The following is a 22321-nucleotide window of genomic DNA, read 5'->3' on the forward strand; positions in this document are numbered from 1 at the left end:
TTTAACATGTTAGAGATTTTCTAGAAAAATAACTCTTTAAATTAGTATTATTTATGATTAACCAAAAATTAGTATTATTGTAAGAAAATAAATAATAAATTTATATTATTCCTCATAATTCTTCCAAATTACAGAAAACCCTTATAATTTTCTTAATAATGTCCTTTGGTTCAGACTTCACTGGTTAATTGGTATGCACGATAGCGGTATGCAAGCAGTAGTTTAATACTTGAAAGTTTCAATTCATTTTTATTTGCTTTTTCATCTTTTTCCTTTTTTTCTGAAACTTTTACCCTTTTTTAACTCTTGTCCTATTCTCCATAATTTTACTCGATCATCATTCTACCCGGTATATCATGCTCATAGAAAACTAAGACTAGGGTTTGGGGAGGGAAAAATAGCGACAACTCATACCCATAAAAGAATGCGCGGCTAAAGGAGTCCCCTGGCTCAAGATAATTTTACTCATATTAATATTAATATTAATATTGACGTGAATTACAAACATAGGCGAAGCCACACTGGGGCAGGCGGTGGTCCAATCCCCCTTGCCGAAAATGCCATTTTTTGTAATTTTGACTTTGGCCCCCTTATTAATATATTATGTAATTTAAATAGTGCATAATAATTTTAACAAAAATTACCATAGGTTAATGGTTGAGATAACATATTTGTAATCTAAGGTTAATGGATAAAACCCCAATTCGAACTATTATTTTTTAGTAGATTATAATAAATTTAATTTATACTATAATGTTATTACTCATTACTATTTATTTCCATAATTTCACATTTATCTTTTTTTAATATGTGTGTTTATATTTTTGTTATTTTATTTTTAATAATTTTTTTTTTTACTTAAAACACAAATATATAGAATGAAAAATACTTAGTTTTTTTTCAAAAGGATATGACATGATCTTGCCACCCACAATACTTCACTTTCAAGTTAATTTTGGTAATAATCCTGCACTTGCATACGCTAGCTTGACTAGTGCAAGGCCTAATTTCCAAACGACTACCAATTCTATTTTTCCAAATTACTCACAAACAGAAATTGTCAAGAAGATCACTTTGTTAAATGATGGATAAATCAAGGAATTGAAAAGGGTCTTTGGTGGTACTAATTGAGAGTGAGAGCTTATTAGGTGAAATGAGTCTATACATATAAAAGGTTTATTATGCTAAAAAAATACTATTATTGGGCAATTAACCCAAATATAGGCACGATAAAACTGTCTCATACAAAAAATGTGTAAATTTAAAAGTTTTATGAAATTCTGATGATGAGTGTGAATTGTTGTTAAATGTACTAATCCCATCGTTCTTAATTGATATTTTCATTTTTTATTTTTAGATATATTCATTTTTTGTTCTCTTAAAAAATTTTCTATGTACTATAATATACAATAGCGGACGTAGGTTGAGGCCTACGGGAATACGTGCCCCTAGGCATTTTTTAAAAAACACTTAAAGTAGATTTTTCTATTGGTAAGAGTAGAAGTGTAAAATTAATACTGAAGTCTTTTAATGATAAATACTCCCTCATTTTAGTAATTTGTCTTATTTATTTATTCTCTCCTGCTTTTTTATTAGGTCAGTTGATTTATTTTGTTCTATTTTCTTTTATGGTATATCGTATTTAAAATTTAGCAAGTCTTGTATGTGATTATCTCACCGTGAGACGGGCCATAAAAACTAAATTTACACTTGTACAAGAAGCTGTTTTTTTAAAAATAATTTAGACTGACCTAGTTGAGGCCGGTTCACGATGAAAAGACCTCAATAAAGAAAGTGCACTATAATAGATCAATCTGCTATTTATTTACAGCATACACATTATTTCTAAAGTATATTTAATTTTTTTCTCTAATTACATTATTTTGAATAAAGAGGATTGAATTTAATAAATAAGTTCAAATTGTTTTTAATTCAAGTAATGCATCATATGATTAAGATAGATCTTATTACTAGCATTCTTTTATTCGAAAACACTACTTAATATGAGAAACTCTTTGAAGAATAAGATCATAATTTGATAAATTTATTGTGCTTCTACTTGTCATTTTGCAGAAATAAAAAAATTAGTTGTTAATTTTACAAACGAAACGCTGTCGAAATTTCGTCCACTAGTTGGTGCTTTCTGGGACTCCAAACACTGGATCCGCCACTGATAATATATACAACATACATCATCTGTTTGGATCACATTATGTGTTCCAATGATCTCTGTCATACTTTCTATGTTCCTTTATACTTTATACTTGCTACGTTTGACTTTTTATGCACTTTAATGTGTTATTTTAATCATCTATGTATTGAACTATATACAACTAAAATGTATAAAGGGTTAATATTATAAAGGGAAATTTCACATGGTAGCATCGAACTTTCATAAAATGCCAGTGGTAGAACTTTTGTAAGATTTTTCCACATGGTAGCATCCAGTTTATACCTTATCTAACTGTTGTAGCATGTTCCGTTAAATTTTTAGCAATTTCCGTTTAATTCACCATTTTGAAGTTTCTACCTTTATCAAGTGTTGGTTGTTGTATTTATAATTTGCCTAAACCATTTTTATGCTCTCAAATGTTTAATCACCTTTTAATTTATCAATACTCTCAAATGTTTAGGGCAAATTATAAAGACAAGAACCAACACTTAGTGGGGGTAGAAACATCAAAATAGTGAATTAAATGGAAATTGATAAGAATTTAATGGAAAATGCTACGATAGTTGGATAAGGTATAAATTGGATGCTACCATGTGGAAAAATCTTACAAAAGTGCTACCACTGGCGTTTTATGAAAGTTCAATACTACCATATTAAAATTTTCTATTATAAAAGTATGTGATTAGGTGATTCAAACAAGATCTTATTTAACTATATTCTTTCCGTCACGTTAACTACAATATACTCCCTCCGAACCAATTTAGTTGTCTCATTTCCTTATTTGACAAAGTCTTTTTAGTTGTCCCATTTTTATTTTTTTCAATCTTTTTTTACCTAAATATCCTTAGTTCACACAAGTAATTACGAATATACCCTCATATACCTTACTTACCCAACTACCCTTCACTACTTACCCTTTACTACTTACGCTTTTTCATGGATCCCGCCCCATCCTTAATAACCGTGCCCAAGCAAATGAGACATCTATATTGGTTCGGAGGGAGTATAAAATAAGTTGTTCGATGAATAGTATCAATAATAGTAATATAACAAGTATTTCAGACTAAAGAAAGTACTATACATGAATCCATGATCACATTAAGAAGAAAATTTTTTTTCATTCAACATGAACAGTGTGGCTTGGAGGAGTAGGAATTTAGCTATTTTAAGGATTATTGAAAAACGAATTCAATTTGTTAAGCCCTCCTATTCCTGATGAGATATCCCATTATAATTTACACTATTTTAATTCTAAATATTTTTAATTGAACTTGCTTAAAAATTATGAAAAAATATTATTAAAATTTATATTGAGATGAATCTAATAAAATTCTATTTGACTATATTTCAAATAATAAATTGTGAATAATTTTACAAACTCAATGTGATTGGTGTATAATGGTAAAAAAAACAAATTGGACATTTGATTAAAATATGAGAGAATATTAGAGAAAGGATTAGACATATAGTAAAGAAATAGTATTTTGTAAGGGTTGTTTGGCAAAATGGTTGTTGGCATTCCGCATATAGTTTTTTTTGTTAACTTGTTTGACCAACTAAAGGTATAATTACTTTTATCAGCTTTTAAGCTAGCTGGAATAGGTAACTATTTAAAAATTAATTTTGGTAAGATTAGGTATTGATTTTCGATTAATTATTAGAAGAAAAAGTGAATCAATAAGTCAAAAGTCATTTAAATATTATTTTTTTTGTTTTAACCAATCAATAAACTAGACAAAAAATATCAAATAAAAAAGTCAGTTACCAAATAACCCATAGTATGGCTAGATTTCCTCAAGGATCATTCGTGTTTGCCCATTTGTTATGGGCTTTATGGCGGTATGGTTTTGTTTCTTAGCATTTAGGGCTTGGTTATATGGCCCGATTAGTAAATGATTCGTTTTATTTCTTTTACCTAGATCACAAATTCTTACTCGAGACCGTTTATATAAGAGAAGTCTCAAGTTTGGGCTGGCCCAATTTATAAATTAAAAAAAATAATAACTAAATTTTGTGATTGTCACGCACTCCTCTTAACTTTTCAACTTCCATCTTCAGTTTTCATTTTACTTTTTCCTAACATAAACCACTAATGGTCCTCTCTCAAACTCCATTTGTGGTTTTCAATTTCTATTTTTCTCTCTCAAACTCCATTTGTGGCTTTCAATTTCAATTTTTCTCTCTCAAACTCCATTGTCGTTTATTCTCTGTTTATCTTCTTAAACATTTGCAAGACCATTAAAGGTATGTATTTATGCTTCATCTTCATCCATTTTTGTTTTCAAAGCTTTTATTTTCTTTTTTTTTTTTGGAAAAATTACCTAGAATAATCCAACCTATTCATGATTTTTTTTACAATAATTTCACCTATTGATTAACCATGAATAATCCCAACTTTGAGGGGTATTTTCCTAGAGTAAACCCGGTGACCGGATGACTTGTTATAGCAAGTTTTATTTTTTAAAAAAAAAGAGAAATTAAAATAAAATGTTGAAAAAAAATTTTTAAAAATGTTCAACAAAAATTTATGATTTTTTATTATTTAGGATTTTTATGTAAATTTTCAAAAGTTTTCTCTAATTTTGAATTAATTTACCATGTTTACTTTTTTGGTGAATTACCTACTATAGCAGGTCATCAGGTTACCCAAGTTTACTCTAGGCAAATACCCCTTAAAGTTGATATTATTCATCGTTGATCAATAGGTGAGATTATTGTAGGAAAATCATGAAAAGTTTGGATTATTCTAGGTAATTTTTCCCTTTTTTTAAGTTAATTGTGTTATATATTAGTTGGAATTACAATCTTCTTTTTTTTAAAAAAAAAATTAAGCTTCATCAATGATGGAAATAGTGATGTTGAAGAAGACAACAATGGTGGAATTAGTGATGTTGAAGAAGGAAAGTAAGTTGGTGTTTTAACCTAATTAAAGTTTGTAGTATAATATTTTATTATTTTAAATTTGTTTGTTTTTTGATTTTACTTGTTCTTGATTTTAGGGTTTAAAAATTGGAAAAGATAAGTGATGGTGCTGTCTTGGCTTTGGTATTCGCAAAGAAGATCAAAAAGATTCGTTCTAAGGATCAAAATAACAATTCTCAACAGTCAAAAGTGGCTGATTAAGTGCCCAAACAAAGGGCTTGTTGTAGCTAGAATTATAACATTATGTATTTGGATTTATAATATTGTGTATTTGGGTTTATAATAGTGGTATTTGTCGTATTGTTATATATTCATATTTGGGATTATGTTGGAATTATAATAGTGTGTATCTGGATTTATAATAGTGTGTATCTGGATTTATAATATTGTATATATGGGTTTATAATAGATTGTATTTGTGTTTATAATTGTGTATAGTTTATAATATTTTGGATTTATAAAGTAATGTATAATCCCAACTAAATAATGTTATACCCCCAACTAAAACAATGTTATAATCACAATTAAACTATGTTATAACCCCTAATAAACTATGTTGTATCCCCAATTAAACTATGTTATAACCCAATTAGACAATGTTATAACCCAATTAAACAATGTTATACCCAACTACATTATGTTATAAAACCAACTAAAAATGATATAACCCACACTACACAATGTTATACTCTCAACTACATCATGTCAATTATTCACAGTTATAATACCAATTATATTATTGCATAACTACAAATATATATTCTTATAACACAAAATATATTATATTATAACCCCAAATATATGTTGTTATAATCCAAAAGTATATTACGCTATAAACCCAAATATATTATATTATAACCCTAAAACTAAGTTATTATAACCCCAAATATACTATGTTGTAACCAATATATTATGTTATAACGCCAAATATGTTATATTATAACTCCAAATATATTGTTACTACACAATGTTTACTCTCAACTACATCAACCTATGTCAAATGTTCACAATTATAATACTAATCATATTTTGGTTATATCTCCAAATATATGAATATATAACCACAAATTCATTTATTACAATTCTCCAAAAATTAGTCATAATTGTCTTCTTCAACATCACTATTTTCCACCATTGATGAAGCTTTATTTTTTAAAAAAAATCACAATCGAATTCAAGCATCATTTCTTCCATTGTTAGACAATATTTTCAGGTTGTAGAAGATGTATATGTTCGATAATTGAAAAAGGGAGATAAAAAAATCTGATTTATTAATAAATGATGTTTTATTTTGGTTGGAAATAGGTAGTAAATCAGAAAACTTTTCATCTTTCAAAAAGACAACTGTTTTCTTCTCTTAGAAATGACACGGGCGTGGTTTTTTAAAAACAACAATTTTTTTTAATTAAAAAATATTTTCTAAATATAGTAAGTTGAAAATATGAGCTGGGCTTTTTTAAAAAGTATCTATACTATAAACGGTTTAGAGAGGGTCTGTAACTAGATTTGATTTCTTGGTGAATGAAATTCTTTCATACATGATGAAAATTAAATGTGATGTCATTGAATTAATAAAGTGAGTGTTTATAAAATTGATATATACCACAATTTTGCATCCTGTAGAGTTGGTTAGTAGTACGTACTATTCATTGCAAAATAGTTGTGAGATAACTATTTGTAGTCTAAATAAATGTGTTTATTATTAGATGCTATCTAAATGTTAGTAATCAACCTTTCTTATCAAAACTATTACTGTTTGCAAAACAAGTTGTTAGAATAGTGTTATACTTAATTTTAAATATTTTACTTTTATTTTATTAAATTTAAATTTATTTAATCAAATTTATTTATTAATATAAATATAAATATCAGTCAAAAATAACCTACATAAAAATCACTAATTAAATTTCAAATCAAAATAAAAGTCCATTGCAGAATACTAAAAGATCAAGAAAAAACATAACACCTAAATTTTTTTTAACATACCTAGTAATAGAAATAAAATGTAGTCGTTGAATTATAAAGCAAAGTAATGAATCGTGTGCAAGTCAAAATGAAAGGTATCCACAAATTAAGGAGTTTTAATGTAAAATTAATTTTCATGAGTTGTCTAGAAAATTATGAATTATTATTATTATTATTATTATTATTATTATTATTATTATTATTATTATTATTATTATTATTATATATATATATATATGTATATATATATTAATATGAAATTATATTTAAATGTTTGATACAAATATTGTCTACTAAATTAAGAAATATTTTCCTTGAAAAAATATAGTTAATTAGGCTTATGTTTCAAAAATATTTAATACTTGTATAAAAACCCGTGCAATGCACGAAATTTTTAGTATGAAGATATATAATAAAATTTTTAAATTTATGTAATATTCAAATCATTTAGTTTATAAAGATCGTAAATTTACAATATATAATAAATTCAAATCAATAATTTATCTAATCTAGCTCAATCTAAGTCATAATAATTCTATTTATTTTGTTTTTAAAAATGGTAAAATTACTCAAATCTTATTAATTTTTGAAAATAGCTAAAAATGTCAAGTTGATTGATTTCATATAAGCATGACACAAGGAAATTTTCAGTCTTTTTATTAGATTGCATAATAAGAACAAATAAAAAAAAGATTATGTTGAAATGAGTCTAATAAAAAATACTTAATTAAAAGATCATGTTAATAATTATGCCTAAAATTATATTTTGATATTTATTACAAGAATAAAATTGATTGCAATAAAAGATTTTCTGATCATATTTTTCTAACAAATATATTTTTAAGATAAAATTAAGCCTTAGATACAATTGTTATATAAGGAATTTATTTGGTAATAGTACAATCTAACATTTTTTTAAATACATGTTTTTAATATATTTGGAATTAGTGTTGTCACGTCAAATTCATTTAACCATAAGATTGCTGCATTTGACAAATGACTGTTAGACTACCATTTGTCATTTAGCACCGAAATTATTAATCAGTATGATTACAATAATTATCTATCTACACTCTATACTAAAACAAAACGCAACTGACATAAGCAACTCAAAAAATTGATGAGTTGTCATCTTCCCATGAGATTGTTTCCCTCATTTAAGTAAAGATGATGTCATTGAATAAAAATGACTATAGAAATCTTAAATGTTAAGGATGATTATAAGATGATTAATTTGACCATTATTAAAAATTTTAGTTGGGACTATAACATATAGTATTAAAATTTGAAAAACAATATAATAAATAGTAGTATGTAATAAAAATGCCCAAATTATTATCTTTGATATTTAATTTACAAAGCACCATTAATCTATATTTATTTAAAAAAAAACATTCATTCATTTACAAATTAATTATATTATTTTTAAATATACTTCTAAAAAATAGTTCATTAAAATGCTAATTATATTATACATACAATTTATAATAGCCCACTGCTTTATCATTATTATAATGATAACTATAAAAAAAAAGTTTGAATTCCAATTTTCATAAATGTAATAAAATGTGAATTAAGAAATAATTAAAATTAATGTAATATTATGCCAAACTTATTCAATTTATTAATATTTTATATCAAAACAACAAAAAAAAAAACGTACATCGTATAGGGATTATTAGTTCACTACTAAAATAATCCCTTAGACTCTAATACTCTAATTTATTAAATAGTAACGTTTTAACCAAAACAACGCCCTAAATGATGAGACGCCCGACAAACCCTCAATGAACTCTTCTGCCGTACTATCCGGACAATTACGCCTTACGTTATCAACTTTTCATCACCATCGTAATCATTAATCAATAAAACATCATAAGCATTAGCATCAACAAACTTGAATGGATCATACACAACTGTAGAAGTATAATCACAATTCACAATGATAACTATTGTAAATATTGAAAAGTGAATAATGAATCAATCAATCTTGTTTCAACAATCGAGAGAGAAATAATTCTAATCGCATACTCATTCGATCTAAGAAATCCATTCAACAAAGAAAAAACAAATTAACATAGGATTTGAAGATCTAAATTAGAAAATGATGAGCAATGTAATTGCAATTAAAATTGAAATCGGCAATCAAAAGCTGAGAAACATGAAATTAATCCTTCAATTTGTGGAAGCCATTCTTGAAAACGCCGAAACCAAAGAGAAATCCAATGGCGATAACAACCAGAATGAGACAAATGCAGAGCATGCAAACCTTACTCGGACAGCAACACATCTTGTGAATTTCAATATAAATGGCGATCGAATTACTGATTACTGATTACGGATTACTGATTATGACTTAAATCGAGTTTCTCGGTACGAAGGAGATGGAATATGGAGTAATTTTGAAATTTTATAATGAGAGAGAAGTGATGAAGAAGCGAAACCCAGAAAGCCAGTAGTTTGTAATTATGATGAATTGTTAATATAGTGGTGACTGGTGGGTGTTTCATTTTCTCAATTACACGTTATCTAAATCTATTGATAACTTCCCACTTCTCAGCGGTTCTACTTCCTTTTCTAACTGCTACCTACCGGCTACCGGTGTGTCAAGAATCCTACCTGTTTATTTGACCATTGATGACCTGCCTTTTTTTAATTGAATCAGCATATAAAAAAAATTGTAGAAGTGTAAAAATATGCATTAAATTTTGTTGGGTTTGGTTTCAAATATTTCTCAAAGAAATGATCTCTTAAAAGACTGACTGTTATATATTAAGGCAAATTCAAACTATTAAGCTGAATCATATGTATTTAGTGAGTTAAAGTGATTATTTATAATGATCGAGAAATACTTGACTAATAACTTATCTTTCGTGCTAAAGAAATAACCTCATATAAAAATGAGGTGAAAGTAAAAGAAAGTGAATAAATATAATATAAAAATATAGTTTATGAAATGTAATAGTAGAAATATAGAATCTTTTTCTTATATATTGCTTTTTTACAATATATTTTCAAGTTTACGTGGGTCAGAAAAATATTTCTCACATTACTGTTCACGTTGCATTGATTTTTTTTTAAAAAAACTGCTCTACAAAACCACCACCTGTAGTAGCGGTTTGATGCAAAGCATAAATCGCCACCTAAAGCAGCGGTTCATGAGAGTTTTAATTTTTTTTTTTAAAAAAAAAAAAGAAAACCGCCACTTCAAACGACGGTTTGGTCTGAGGATAAAATTTTTTGATAATATCCATCATTTATTCTTGAAAATCTGCAGGTGAAATGTCCATCATTTATAAATAGTTCAAGGACTGTTAGTATTTAGATAATTTTTGCCATCATTTATAATATATACACGCAATTATTAGAATTTTAAGATGATAAATTTTGTTAAGTGAATCTCTAAATAAATACATTTATAGTGTATTCAACGTTTTTTGAAAGAGCATGATAGTTATATAAACTATGTTCTTGATCAAGTAAAATGTCTACCAGTTGAAAAGTGATCAACATTTTAGATAAGTCATAAACATAATAGTAATAAAAACATCATTTACCTTATGAAAAGAATCATAACCATGTAATTTTTCATTATTCATGTAATTAAGAAAATTATTTTACTACTTTGGTTGAATGATAACACTTAATGTCAAATAAAAGTATAATTGTTATGTAAATATCACTTTGTTTTATGATCTTTATGTACTAGAAAAAACAATCAAATGTTTCATAATATTTTAAAATTACTTTTCCTTACAAAGAACTTTCCAAGTCACGATTAATTGCTACATTGTTGGCAAAAGACTTACATCGAAAAAAGAGCAAATTCAAAAGACAACAATGTGATTTTTATGGAGTAACATAGAAGATGAAAACCTCCACATGCAATAGGCCTCATCTACAATGATAGCATTCAGATAAATTGCGCAAATTTATGCCATTAATAATATGAAATTGCCAAATTCTATGAAGACCTTTGCAATATTAAAAATTATAATATTTTTTTTAACAATTTTGTATCTTTAAACACGTAATATATACTAAGTAATAAAATATTAAAATTCAAAAAAATTCAAGACCCTTTACAATCGAACATATTGAACATGCTCAAAACCTCCTATGTTAATTAGAGAAATAAAGAACTGATAAAGAAATGTAAAAGGGATCTTATATTAATTCCATTCGTGACTTAACAAGAAGTAGCTGCATTAAATTTATAGACAAACTGACAACAAAATCCTATACAAGCTGTCTAGGATAAGACTAATACCCTAAAGCTATACACGTGCTAATAAACTAAAAAACACATGTTGTAGAATAAAAAGACACGTTTTGATTAAGTCTTGAGTGTAGCCTTCAATCTGCTTCACAAAACTGCAACATTGGTCTTCAATCTGGTTCACTATCTTCAACAGGTATCCATTCATTTGATTTCATTACTAGCATTTACCATCCCTCACTTATTCTGCTATTTTATGTCTCATCTAAAACACTTTTTTGTGTTTTCTTTTGGGGATGGGGTGATTGATGAGGTGCATGTTGGTAGTTTTTAAAGATTGAAACATCGTTGAACCTCAACCCATCGTATTCAAGGAGATAATTGCAATGAAGTTGATTAGTCAAATGAATTTACCATTCCAAATAACGGTTTGATTTAATTTTTAAATAAATTCGCTTCGTCAAATAATGGCGCTTTACGAAAAAAAGGAAAAACAATTTGGCGCTTTACTTAAAAATAGGGGAAAAAAATTTTCACTGTAGGACAGTATGTCAGGAAATAATTTCCTGAATAACATAAAGTTGGAAATATTTCTTATAAAAGCTATATTTAGGAAAAAGGTCCTAGAATATATATATATATATATATATATATATATATATATATATATATATATATATATATATATATATATATATATATATATAATGAAATGTAAATTAAATGTGTGCATGAGATTAAAAAAAAGTGTGTTAGTCATAACTAAAATAAAAATGCGTCAATTTTAATAGGGCGAACTAAAATGAGAAAAAGGCTAATTTTTTGAGATAAGTATTTAACTATCACTTTGAATTGTTAAAAAAAACTATCATTTTTACCAGCAAATTCAAACAACAATATAACATTGTTCCAATTTACTTGCGACGTTTGCTTTTTTACGCAGTCCAATGCACTAATTCAATTCTTAATATCTCTAATTATACTTCCTCTGTTCCGTTTTAGTTGCAACATATGGATTTTTCACGCGGTCCAATGCACTAATTCCATCCTTAATATCTCTATTTATGTATAATAAAAAATTATAAAAACTTGATATTAATAATCTTTACACCGAGACGAGCTAAGTGAATAGTGTATATACTTCCAATGTCGCAACTAAATTGGAACGGAGGTAGTGTATAATAAAAAAATTATAAAAATTTAATATTAATAATCTTTGCAATGAGGCGAATCAAACAAGATTTCACTTGACTATGTTTTAACTTAGATTAAAAATTAATCACAAATAGTGTTGAATAAATAGTATCATTTTGCCTAAGCCCTAATGTTGCAACTACTACGAAACGGAAGAAGTATAAAAGAAAATTTGTCAAACACTGATTACAAAAACTCCACTCCAAAACTACCTAATATTTTTTGTCAAAAACTTTTTTTTAATAATACCTGATTTATTAATAAAGAGTCATACGACATCTATGTCAGAGATCAAAATTAACAAGTACATAACAATTTTAACCAAAGATAATTCAAAATTAACAAAACTACGATCATTGTATATGAGATCTGAAATTCTTAATATCCTCTTTCACATTGTTGTTTGACAGCCTTCTACGAGGGGGTCTTTCGATCTGTAGTAGTCTTGAGATAGAATTGAATTTGATGTAATTGATAATAATTGCAATTTTGATGTCTGCTGCATTATCGTATTAATCTCTACCAACAAATTAATTACGAACCAAACTTTATAACTCCAAACTCTCATGAAGAGAGAGATTAAAACCCAATATATGGGTAGAATCAACATAATAAATGGGTAGAACAACTCTTCTGTAGGGAGAGAACAAAAATTTATTCTAATCATAGTCAAAAAGCTTAAAACGGACAAATTTAGGGGCTTACCATCAACCAAACGGTTCTAAAAAGTTAGTGATAGCCCAAACCGATTACAGAGATTAGAGTTTTTCTAGAGAGAAGAGAAAAAAGGGAAGGGAGGCGGTTTTTGAAAATAGTAAGAGACAGATTTAACTTTTTTTTTTTGTCAAAAACTTTATGCTAAAATTTATTTGTTTATTTTTTTTATAAAACAAACTTATTTTATATATTGCGACTATTATGTTAAAAACATTTAAGCAAATGAGATCTTATTTGAATCGTCTAATCACATATTTTCATAATATTAAGTTTTTATAATTTTTTAATATGTATAATTTAATATATAAATAATTAAAACAATATATTAAATTACGTAAAAAGTATTTATTTGAAAGGCCAAAGCTACCAACTAAAAAAATTTCAGAAAGCATCTTTTATATAAAGGACAACATATGGATTTAAGGCTATAATTAAAAATTAATTAAATGAAAAAATTAAAATAAAAAAAATAATAAATTAGTTCAAATTCCACCTTTTTTATTTTTTTGTTGGTCATTTTTTATTTTCAGCTTTAACGCAACGCAATCCAGTCATATAGCAAAGGAATAACCACGGCAGTTATAGAGAGAACGAACCACCCACAACTACCACTAACCAATAACTTCACTATTATAACGGCGTACTACTTCATCACTTTCACTACAAAAATTCAGAATTACTCCATCTTCCACAGAAACAAACCATCGCTGAAAGTCAAAATCAATAATCAGTAATCAGATCTCCAGCCAAATTGAATTCGCAAGATGTGTTGCTGTCCAAGTAAGGTTTGCATGTTCTGCACTTGTCTCATTCTGGTTGTTATCGCCATTGGATTTCTCTTTGGATTTGGTGTTTTCAAGAATGGATTTCACAAATTGAACCATTCGCTCGATGTTTCTCAACCTTTGACTTCCAATTTCAATCGCAATTACAATTATTATAATGCTCCTCCTCCTCTTTTTTAGATCTCCCTTTCGTAGCGTAATTTGTTTTTTTCTTTGTTGAATTGATTTTCGTAAAATAAATTTGTATGTTATTAGGATGAATTCTCTTTCTCTCGAGTATTGAAACAAGATTGATTCATTATTTACTTTTCAGTATTTTGCATTGAATTTAGTTGATTGTATTTGTGAGGCTTATGATGATCATGACGCTGATAATAACTGGATAGGACGACAGGAGATTTAATTGAGCGGTTTTATCACGACTCTGGTTTTTTCTTGGAAAGCGAATTTCAGACATTATTATTGGATCAACATGGTTACAATATTTTGCTGCGGAATTACTTTGGTTAGGGGACTGTTGAGAAAAACGATGTCGTTTCGTCTTTGATTTAGCGGTAGAGGCCATCATCATATAAGTGTGTGCAGAAGAGACGGGCGGTCATCCGATTAAATAAATTGCCTGATTGTGTGTGGCAAAGTTTAAAACTTCGAAACCTTGTGACCTGACTTTATTCTATTATTTCCACCGGTTTTCAAAGTTTTAATTACTATCAAGCCGCTTAATGCTAGTTAAAAATCCTAAAATGCCGAATACAAATATTTTTAATTAAGTAGTGTTTTGGTCATAAACTGCTAAACACTACTTAAAACGACACCCCAAACAAACCATACTCTCAATTTAGGGTCTACTTTCCACACACACCCACTAACTTTTGCTTTCTAATCTCTAGTTCTCATTTTTCTTCCTTGATCTACATGGACAATGTATATTAGGATTTAGGACTTGTTTAGGGTGGACCAAGGCATACTAATTGCTGCAAGGGAGTTATTTTGATGAAGTTGCTATTAGCAGTTTCTGTTCACCCATTTCAATCCATCTGCACCCAATTCAATCTCACTTAGGTAGGGTTCAATGGAATTTTGTATGCACAAAGTTATTCAATTTCACACAAATATGAAGCATAAATAATAATTAGTCATTTTAATATTATTCACTATAATGGAACTAAAAAAAACTACCATAATTTTTAAATCCAAGAATGGACAACTAACATCTTCAATGTATGTATGTTGAATCAACATCTTTTTAAATATATCCACTGAGGTGAGGATCAAAATTCAAGATCTAAAATATAAATGTATTTATAAATCGTGCAAATACAACTACCATTTTAAACACACTGCTGATGCCTGTGGAACCTGCTACAATTTATAAGAACAGATATAGATATACTAGATACACAAAAGCTGGTAGGCCAATCTAAGAGAACTAAAACAACTGCAAAATTTTACGCTTGAGCGATTGCACCCAATTAGGTGATAAGCTAGTAGTAGTCTGCTGTTCAGCTTCCACTTTTTCAATGGTCATGCCTAATGAATCGACAGTAACGGGCTTCTCAATGGCACCCACAGGAGAACTTTCTGGTTTAACCTTGATTTTGACTGGTTTTCCTAGCTTTGACTTGTCTTCCATTCTAGCAATTTCAAGAGCCTTCTCGCAAACTGGGAAACCTTCATCATCCCAGGATTCGAGTATTATACCAGAGCCAATGCATGTTCTTCTTTGGTAGAAAGCTGCAAACTGCCCAGCTGCTAAACCTTGATCATCTTCTGATAGATGAACAACTGCAACATCTCCATTGCAATTATCACTAGGTTCCATTGTTAAACTGCAGTTATAAAAGTTAGGGCCATGTCGAACCTGAAAAGAAGGAATGATAGAAGGTAAGTAGAGTTGATCAACCCAGTCAGCCCGGCCTGCAGGCCCAAAGTTTGGGGTTTTGGCCAAGCGTTATTTTATTTTTTATGTGCAACCTTGTTTGGGCTGGCCAATTTAGACCAAGTCAATTTGATCACCTATTCACCTCCATAGGTAAGGTGACTTGTGATGTAAGAATAATGAAATATACTCAACAATATATCCTGAATGACCCCTCTGTTTAACAATACTGAAAACTCTTTTGATTACCATATGTAGAGGAGGAAGAAAGAAGGAAAATGTGAAAAATAAGATGACAGTAGGCACTATGACTTGAACTTAACTGCCTAAGATGAAGAATAAGGTAAATATTTATCATTTTCCCAGATCAAATGATCTTGATTCTTGAATAAACGAACCATTTTGAACTATTTTGCCCACTCAAGATGCAAACTTAATGTATTTCAATGTAAAGAAACAGTACAGCGGTCGCAAAGTAACCATGCAGCACAGAGGCTTCAGCAAATGGCAGGATCTGAGGAAGTTAGAACAGCATCACAGAAACATGTGTGTGTCCCTATCTAGTTACAAATAGACATTTTTAAGGACCCATTTGATTCCTTAAAAAAGTGAAAAAAAAAACATGAAACATGAAAATGATTGATTCAAATATACATTTTTTGCTCAGGGCCTTTACCTTGCACTGAAGCTCACTCACGTTGTTCAGAAGCAGCCCACTAAGCCATTTCAGAGACCCAACACGAAAGACTCGTCTTCTTTTATCAACCGAGTAATAGTTTCTTGAAACAAACACTACATTGTTTTTGGTGTCCTTCTGAACTACATACCTACACAGCCCAAAAGACTTATGGTTGGCAAAGATGCAATAATGGAATAATACACTTGAGAACACTAATAAGGATAAAGGCAAATAAACGAGGAAACAAATGTGCATCCTTTATGCTCTATTTTAAGCATGTCCATCAAAAGGATTTCCCTCATCATGAAAGGATAAAAGTCATAACTCGTAACAATTAACACAGCTCATAAACAAAGTTGAGGTACAAAATCTTTACATTCTGAAGGAATGTTTACACATTGATACCAACCAAACAACTACAATACCAATTCCATCCCAAAAATTGAAAGTCAGGTTGCATCAACTGATAAATCAGTACCAGTGATCATCCACATGAATTCTCCATCATTCATTTCATTATCTACAATCTCAATTTGTAACTCTACATTCTTCATATCATTTTCCATTAATGCCCCAAGGCCGTGTTCAGTCTTGTTCACCCTCTTTTTAAATCTCCCGAGTTTCAAATTTTTATCTTCCTTATCAGCTCCCAAACCACCTTAAATGATTCTCATTCATAATATCCCCAATATTTGCGACGCCAAAAGATTTTATCATGTCTTATCTTTGTTTTTTAGCCTTCAAAGTATGGTCTCAACAAAAGATAAGAGAAATTCATCAATCAAATTTTGATAAGGGAATACCATGGTCCCCCAGGGAGACGTAGACCTTGACGTTGACCAATGGTGTAGAACCAAAAACCACGGTGCTTCCCAAGGAAATCTCCAGTTTCAGCTTCCAGTATGACACCTTCCTTCTCCCCAATATGCCGTGCAACAAAGTCACTAAATTTAATCTAACATGTAAAAACCAACTTGATAAGTAGTCATTTTCAGATATAAAACATGGGGTAGCAAAGCAATGATGGTTCAAACTTCAACCTTTCCATCATCACATGTAGTGAATGCTTAAAGTCCAATTACACTAGTCAAGACAGCCAGAACTTGGAATATGAATACAGTCAAACCAATCATGCAGTAAAATCACAAGACTTTTCTCTTGACCTTATTTATGTTGAAGTAAGCTTTAATCTTTGCCAATCATCAAAAAATTATATCAACAAGGAGGATTTTTACTTTTCTAAATAAAAATTCAGCAATTGAAGATATAAAATTAGGGATCCAAAGACATGAGGGTGTAAGCATAGAAGTTATCTGGTGACAAACAAGATTTTCTGCCTCTTCCAAAATCCAAGGCCCTAAGGATCGTTATAGCCTAGGCTCTATGTACCAGATGGAGGCGCTAGCTTTTGGGTGTGAGGAGTCCCAAAATCTAGTAAAAAATAAATTAAGAAATTCTAAACAAAACCCAAAAAGATCCACAAAAGAAGGGAACTAAAATAGAAGAGAAAAGAAATAAAGAAAAGAAAGCATATGTGATAGGTGTTTGCATCAAATAATCTTCTTCAAAGACTAAGACCAATAAGCATTTTAAGGCCCTTTGGGGTGCTTGCCTTTAGCGCTCCATAGTACTCTACTTAAGCAATCAGATCGCCTAGCCTATTAGGTGTCTAACCCATCGCCAGCAAGGCACTAGTCTTAAGTGAGGCTTGCTTGAGTTTGTCAAAACTAAGTTTGCACAATAATCACATAACTCAATACTAGATAATTTTCATCTTGAAATGAAAATAAAAAAGCTACTAGCAGACATCTAAAATTTCATTATTTCGTTGACGAATAGAAAGACATAAGTCCTCAAACAACGAAATGTAAATCAACAAATGATAAAATTACTTTTCCAAGAAAACATATCCCTTGTGAATCCTTCCTATCTTTGTTTGGTAGAACAAAGTCAGTGGCAAGTTTACGAACTTCATCCTGAAAGAAAAGTAACAATATCATTGATGAGAAAATCCATATCACAACATAATTCAAGAATGACAATAGATCAAGACGTGAATTAAGAAGTGTTAAATCAATGGCTTTTAGGTATAGCATTTTCTCTCATTAGTAATAAGAAATACACTTTGAGGAGACATAATAAAGAAAGGAATGAAGAAACCAATTACGTTTGAACAACTTAAGTGATAAACATGGCACATAAATTAAACTTGACTTACATAATAATACTTAAATCACTTTGTAATCTTGTTTTCCGACTCCAAAGAGATAGCCATCAAATCTTAGTTCACTTGTTGCAATTTAGTATCACTTATTACAGAATGATCAGAGTAATTACATTTAGTTCAGATATGGAATAACAGAAAGTCATAACCTTTTCAATATCACTTATACAAGCTAGGTTCAAAAATTCATATTTGCATGCCACTTTGTTAACATTCTAGTATCGATCATTGAATGAGTACTTGAGTAGTGTTGTTATTGGTATACAAAATAAATTAAAGTGTCATCATTTATCATTATTAAACTTTCATCAACCCAAGATGCGTTTATTGAACCAGGTTGCTTAGTTGAGAACACACATTTTGTGACCCTCAGTCATCACATCCAATATAACAGTAATATAAGTGTTATCACTACTTGATTTTCATCAGCCCATTATGTGTTTTAATGAACCAGCATATTGGTTGCATAATCTGCTAAACATATCTTGGCCATCAGTCATCATATCCAATGTACGGTTCACATGTTATTATCAAGGAAGAGAGCCATAAGATTATGTTTTAGAAGAGCTGAAGAGACCCACAATGCAACAGCTTGGGAGAATTAACGAGAAAGAACAAAACAATCTCCAAATCTAAATCTAAATGGATAAACATGCAAATGATGTTGAGATTTAGTGAACATTAATCATTTTCTTCAATGATAAAAAGTTTGGGTGACTAATACTGGGAGCAAGCAGTATCCCCATGGCCACTTGAACCCATGCAAAAAGCTCTCACAATATGTTTCAGCCTCAACATTTTGTTTCAAGTTACTAAAGATGAAAGAAATCCTATTTAACTATTAAGAGATATTAAGAAATCTTACCCTACGCAAACAAGTAAAAACATGATTAATATCCCACCTTTGATAGACGGCCTAAAGGAAAAATCAGACGCTTAAGCTGACTTTGATCGAGATGTGACAGGAAGTAAGTTTGATCTTTAACCTGACATACCAAAAGTTCAAATAGTCCAATTAGCTTAAAATTTCCAAGGAGGTTCAATATAAGTGAAAGTAACACACAATGAAGCACTAGAGTGGTAGCTACTGCTAAAAAAATATAAGTCATAAGTAAGCAGATGAAACACTTCCATCTGGTATAAAATAATTACCATATCACTTGAAAGCTCTAGAACAGAAGCCTTATTTACTTCACCACCTGATGGATGAATTACATTTGCATAATGTCCTGAGGCAACATAATCAAAATCCATACCGCTGATTGCATCCATGAATGCACCTGATAGAGAAAATTTGATGAATGGTTAAGATGAGATAACCTTCAACAACATTAAACTCATCCTAATCCCGAAAACCGAAGAACCCTTTACATAGAAATTTTCTCAGGCACTGTCAAACCACTAACCAAATTTTATTCGTGTATTGCAGAGAACATCAGGATTAGGAGTACGACCATTTCGATACTCTTCAATGATGTAAGAGACCTATTAGAGAGTCCCATGAGTCTCAAGCCTTAGAGCACATGAAAAGAAAAGGACAGCTAAGAAATGTGTACAAAGCATATGGCAATTAAAATTATCCCTATGATCCACAAAATATAATACCACTTTTTCCCAGTACTCATCGGTGAGATGGACAACTTCCAACGGAACATCAACCTGTAAAGAAAAAGTACCTTTCGAATTCAGTTGTAATGCAATAATGAGTGAAAGCAAGGATTAAAAAACCTACAAACATTCCCTTGCCATAACAAAGACTTGAGAGAACAATCACCTGATCACAAACAGCCTTAGCGTAACCCAAATCATCTTCCCAAGGGCATTCTGACCAAAAGTTTTCAAAATCCTCCTGCAACAATCAAAATTCAAGTCAAGTGCATGTCATTAAGCGTGGTGAAATAAGCAAAGACAATGTAGATGCCAACTTTGATTGTTGAGCCTTTTCATAAAGCACGTGTGTGATTCAAACCCCTCAACAAGAAGTGAAAAAATCCAAAACCAATGAAGTCTTTGATCTCTTAAAGATCGAAAACAACCTCTTTTTAAACAAGGCGCGGTAGTATACATCCAAACCCCAAACTCCTCCAAAGTGGGAGAAGCTTGATGGGTATTCTGCATCTTAGTAAAGGACAATTGACCAACGATCGAAACCAATGGGCATCTAAGTAAAGGATTCAATTAACCAAATATATACATTGTTTGGTAAGAATTTGAGTTACCATAATCAATTACGCGCAATTCACCAATATCCATCAACAAAATGCAGGTCCATTATCAAAAAACAATTGAAAAAACACATAATCCTGCTTTCTAACCACCATTAACTTTAGTCCAGCCATATGAAAAACACATCATATGACACCAATACATACAGGCATCATATAAAGACATTACTTCAATAAAAATGGAGAAGAAATACTAGTTAGAGAGAAAAAGAAAACCTGGAACCAAATTTTGAGATAAAAAGCGGTGCAAGAGTGACCAGCTTCATGAAGAAGCCTCAAAGCGACGCTACTATCAACACCACCGCTAACAAGAACAGCGACTTTAAGGCGCTTACCAGGCATAGAACATGACAAATAGGGTTCCAAATCCGAAACTAGGGTTTGGGTTTGAAAATTTGTTGAAGAAATTGGGGAAATTGCGGAGGAGATAGAAAATGATTTGCAATTGACGGTTAGGTTGAGAGGTTTTAGGTTAAAAGGATAAGGTTTTGGGGAGGAAAAGAAGAAAACGAAAGAGGAAGAAAGGGAAGGGAGGAGAGAAATCGGAGACACTGCTCTGACGGTGGTTTTCAGTAGCATTGCTCGGGACATGCGGTGGTTTGGTCAGTGCTCGGGATACCTGCAACGCAAAGGAAAATGTGAACCAGAATCCAAGCCCGCATTTTAAACAACACACCAGTAAAATACAATCATTCAAAAATGATGGGAAAGAATAGAAATTGAACAGCAACAAATTATAGAAGAAAAATCAAAAATAAAATTAGTGGAAAGCAAACCAGAAAATTATCAATTTCAATTATAATTGTGAAAAGAATGACCTTGGAGACACCAGACGGGAACGAAATGCTTGATAAATACTCACAGTAACCTTCAACACTAATGGCGTGGGAAGAACTTACCGAAGATGAAGGATTCAAAGCAAAAAACCGAGAAAAACAAAGAGAACCTAAAAATGTCCAAACACTTCCAATGAAATAAAGGAAAAAAAAAAAACAAAAAAAAAAAAGCAGAAAAAAACTCACGAAAGAGAGAGACAGTGATGGCCGGTGAGTAGAAGGCTGCGGCCGGCGATGAGGAAGAAGGAGGGTAGAGGCCAGCGGTAGGAAATTGAAAGTTAGAAGTTCTCTATAAAAAAAAAAAAATAAATAAGAAAAATTTAATTTTAAAAATTACACCTTTTATTTTACTCGTTGTCTTTCAAAAATTTTACATTTAATTATTTTTTAAAAATTCGACTTTATACTGCATTTTCTTTTAAAAATCCAACTTTTATACTGCATTTTTTCTTTTAAAAATCTCATCTTTCGATTATTCAAAGCAAACAAACAAGAATTTTCCT

The 22321-nt window shown here is 29.9% G+C and overlaps 2 protein-coding genes across 4 annotated transcripts; both read right to left on the reverse strand.

Moving 5' to 3' along the window:
• Positions 1–9088: 9088 nt before the first annotated feature.
• On the reverse strand, positions 9089–9594 carry LOC130817420 (uncharacterized). Its single transcript, XM_057683113.1, has one exon. The coding sequence runs from the start codon at positions 9348–9350 to the stop codon at positions 9228–9230; it is 123 nt and encodes a 40-aa protein (XP_057539096.1). The 5' UTR covers positions 9351–9594; the 3' UTR covers positions 9089–9227.
• A 5070-nt stretch (positions 9595–14664) lies between these two features.
• On the reverse strand, positions 14665–22114 carry LOC130817421 (uncharacterized). 3 transcript variants are annotated; one of them, XM_057683114.1, is made up of 12 exons: positions 22005–22097; positions 21882–21928; positions 21199–21601; positions 20532–20606; positions 20363–20416; positions 20164–20242; positions 19910–20037; positions 19660–19743; positions 18426–18509; positions 17337–17488; positions 16531–16681; positions 14667–15836 (listed from the first exon to the last, which is right to left on the reverse strand). In XM_057683114.1, the coding sequence occupies exons 3-12, from the start codon at positions 21571–21573 to the stop codon at positions 15405–15407; spliced, it is 1614 nt and encodes a 537-aa protein (XP_057539097.1). In that variant the 5' UTR covers positions 21574–21601; positions 21882–21928; positions 22005–22097; the 3' UTR covers positions 14667–15404. The 3 variants fall into 3 exon arrangements, with proteins under 3 accessions (XP_057539099.1, XP_057539097.1, XP_057539098.1); XM_057683115.1 differs by having other exon boundaries at positions 21801–21928; positions 22005–22068; XM_057683116.1 differs by lacking the exon at positions 21882–21928 and having other exon boundaries at positions 14665–15836; positions 22005–22114.
• Between the last annotated feature and the right edge of the window lie 207 nt (positions 22115–22321).

The sequence above is a fragment of the Amaranthus tricolor genome, chromosome 7 (assembly GCF_026212465.1).
Source record: "Amaranthus tricolor cultivar Red isolate AtriRed21 chromosome 7, ASM2621246v1, whole genome shotgun sequence".
NCBI lineage: Eukaryota > Viridiplantae > Streptophyta > Magnoliopsida > Caryophyllales > Amaranthaceae > Amaranthus > Amaranthus tricolor.

Coding starts and splice junctions, on each gene's coding strand:
- LOC130817421 (XM_057683116.1), bottom strand. CDS start 21,573: ATGTCCCGAGCAATGCTACTGAAAACCACCGTCAGAGCAGTGTCTCCG. Junction 20,038..20,163: donor CAATACACGAATAAAATTTG/GTTAGTGGTTTG, acceptor TTTCTCTATCAG/GTGCATTCATGGATGCAATC. Junction 16,682..17,336: donor CGTCTCCCTGGGGGACCATG/GTATTCCCTTAT, acceptor TGGGCTGTGTAG/GTATGTAGTTCAGAAGGACA.
- LOC130817420 (XM_057683113.1), bottom strand. CDS start 9,350: ATGTGTTGCTGTCCGAGTAAGGTTTGCATGCTCTGCATTTGTCTCATT.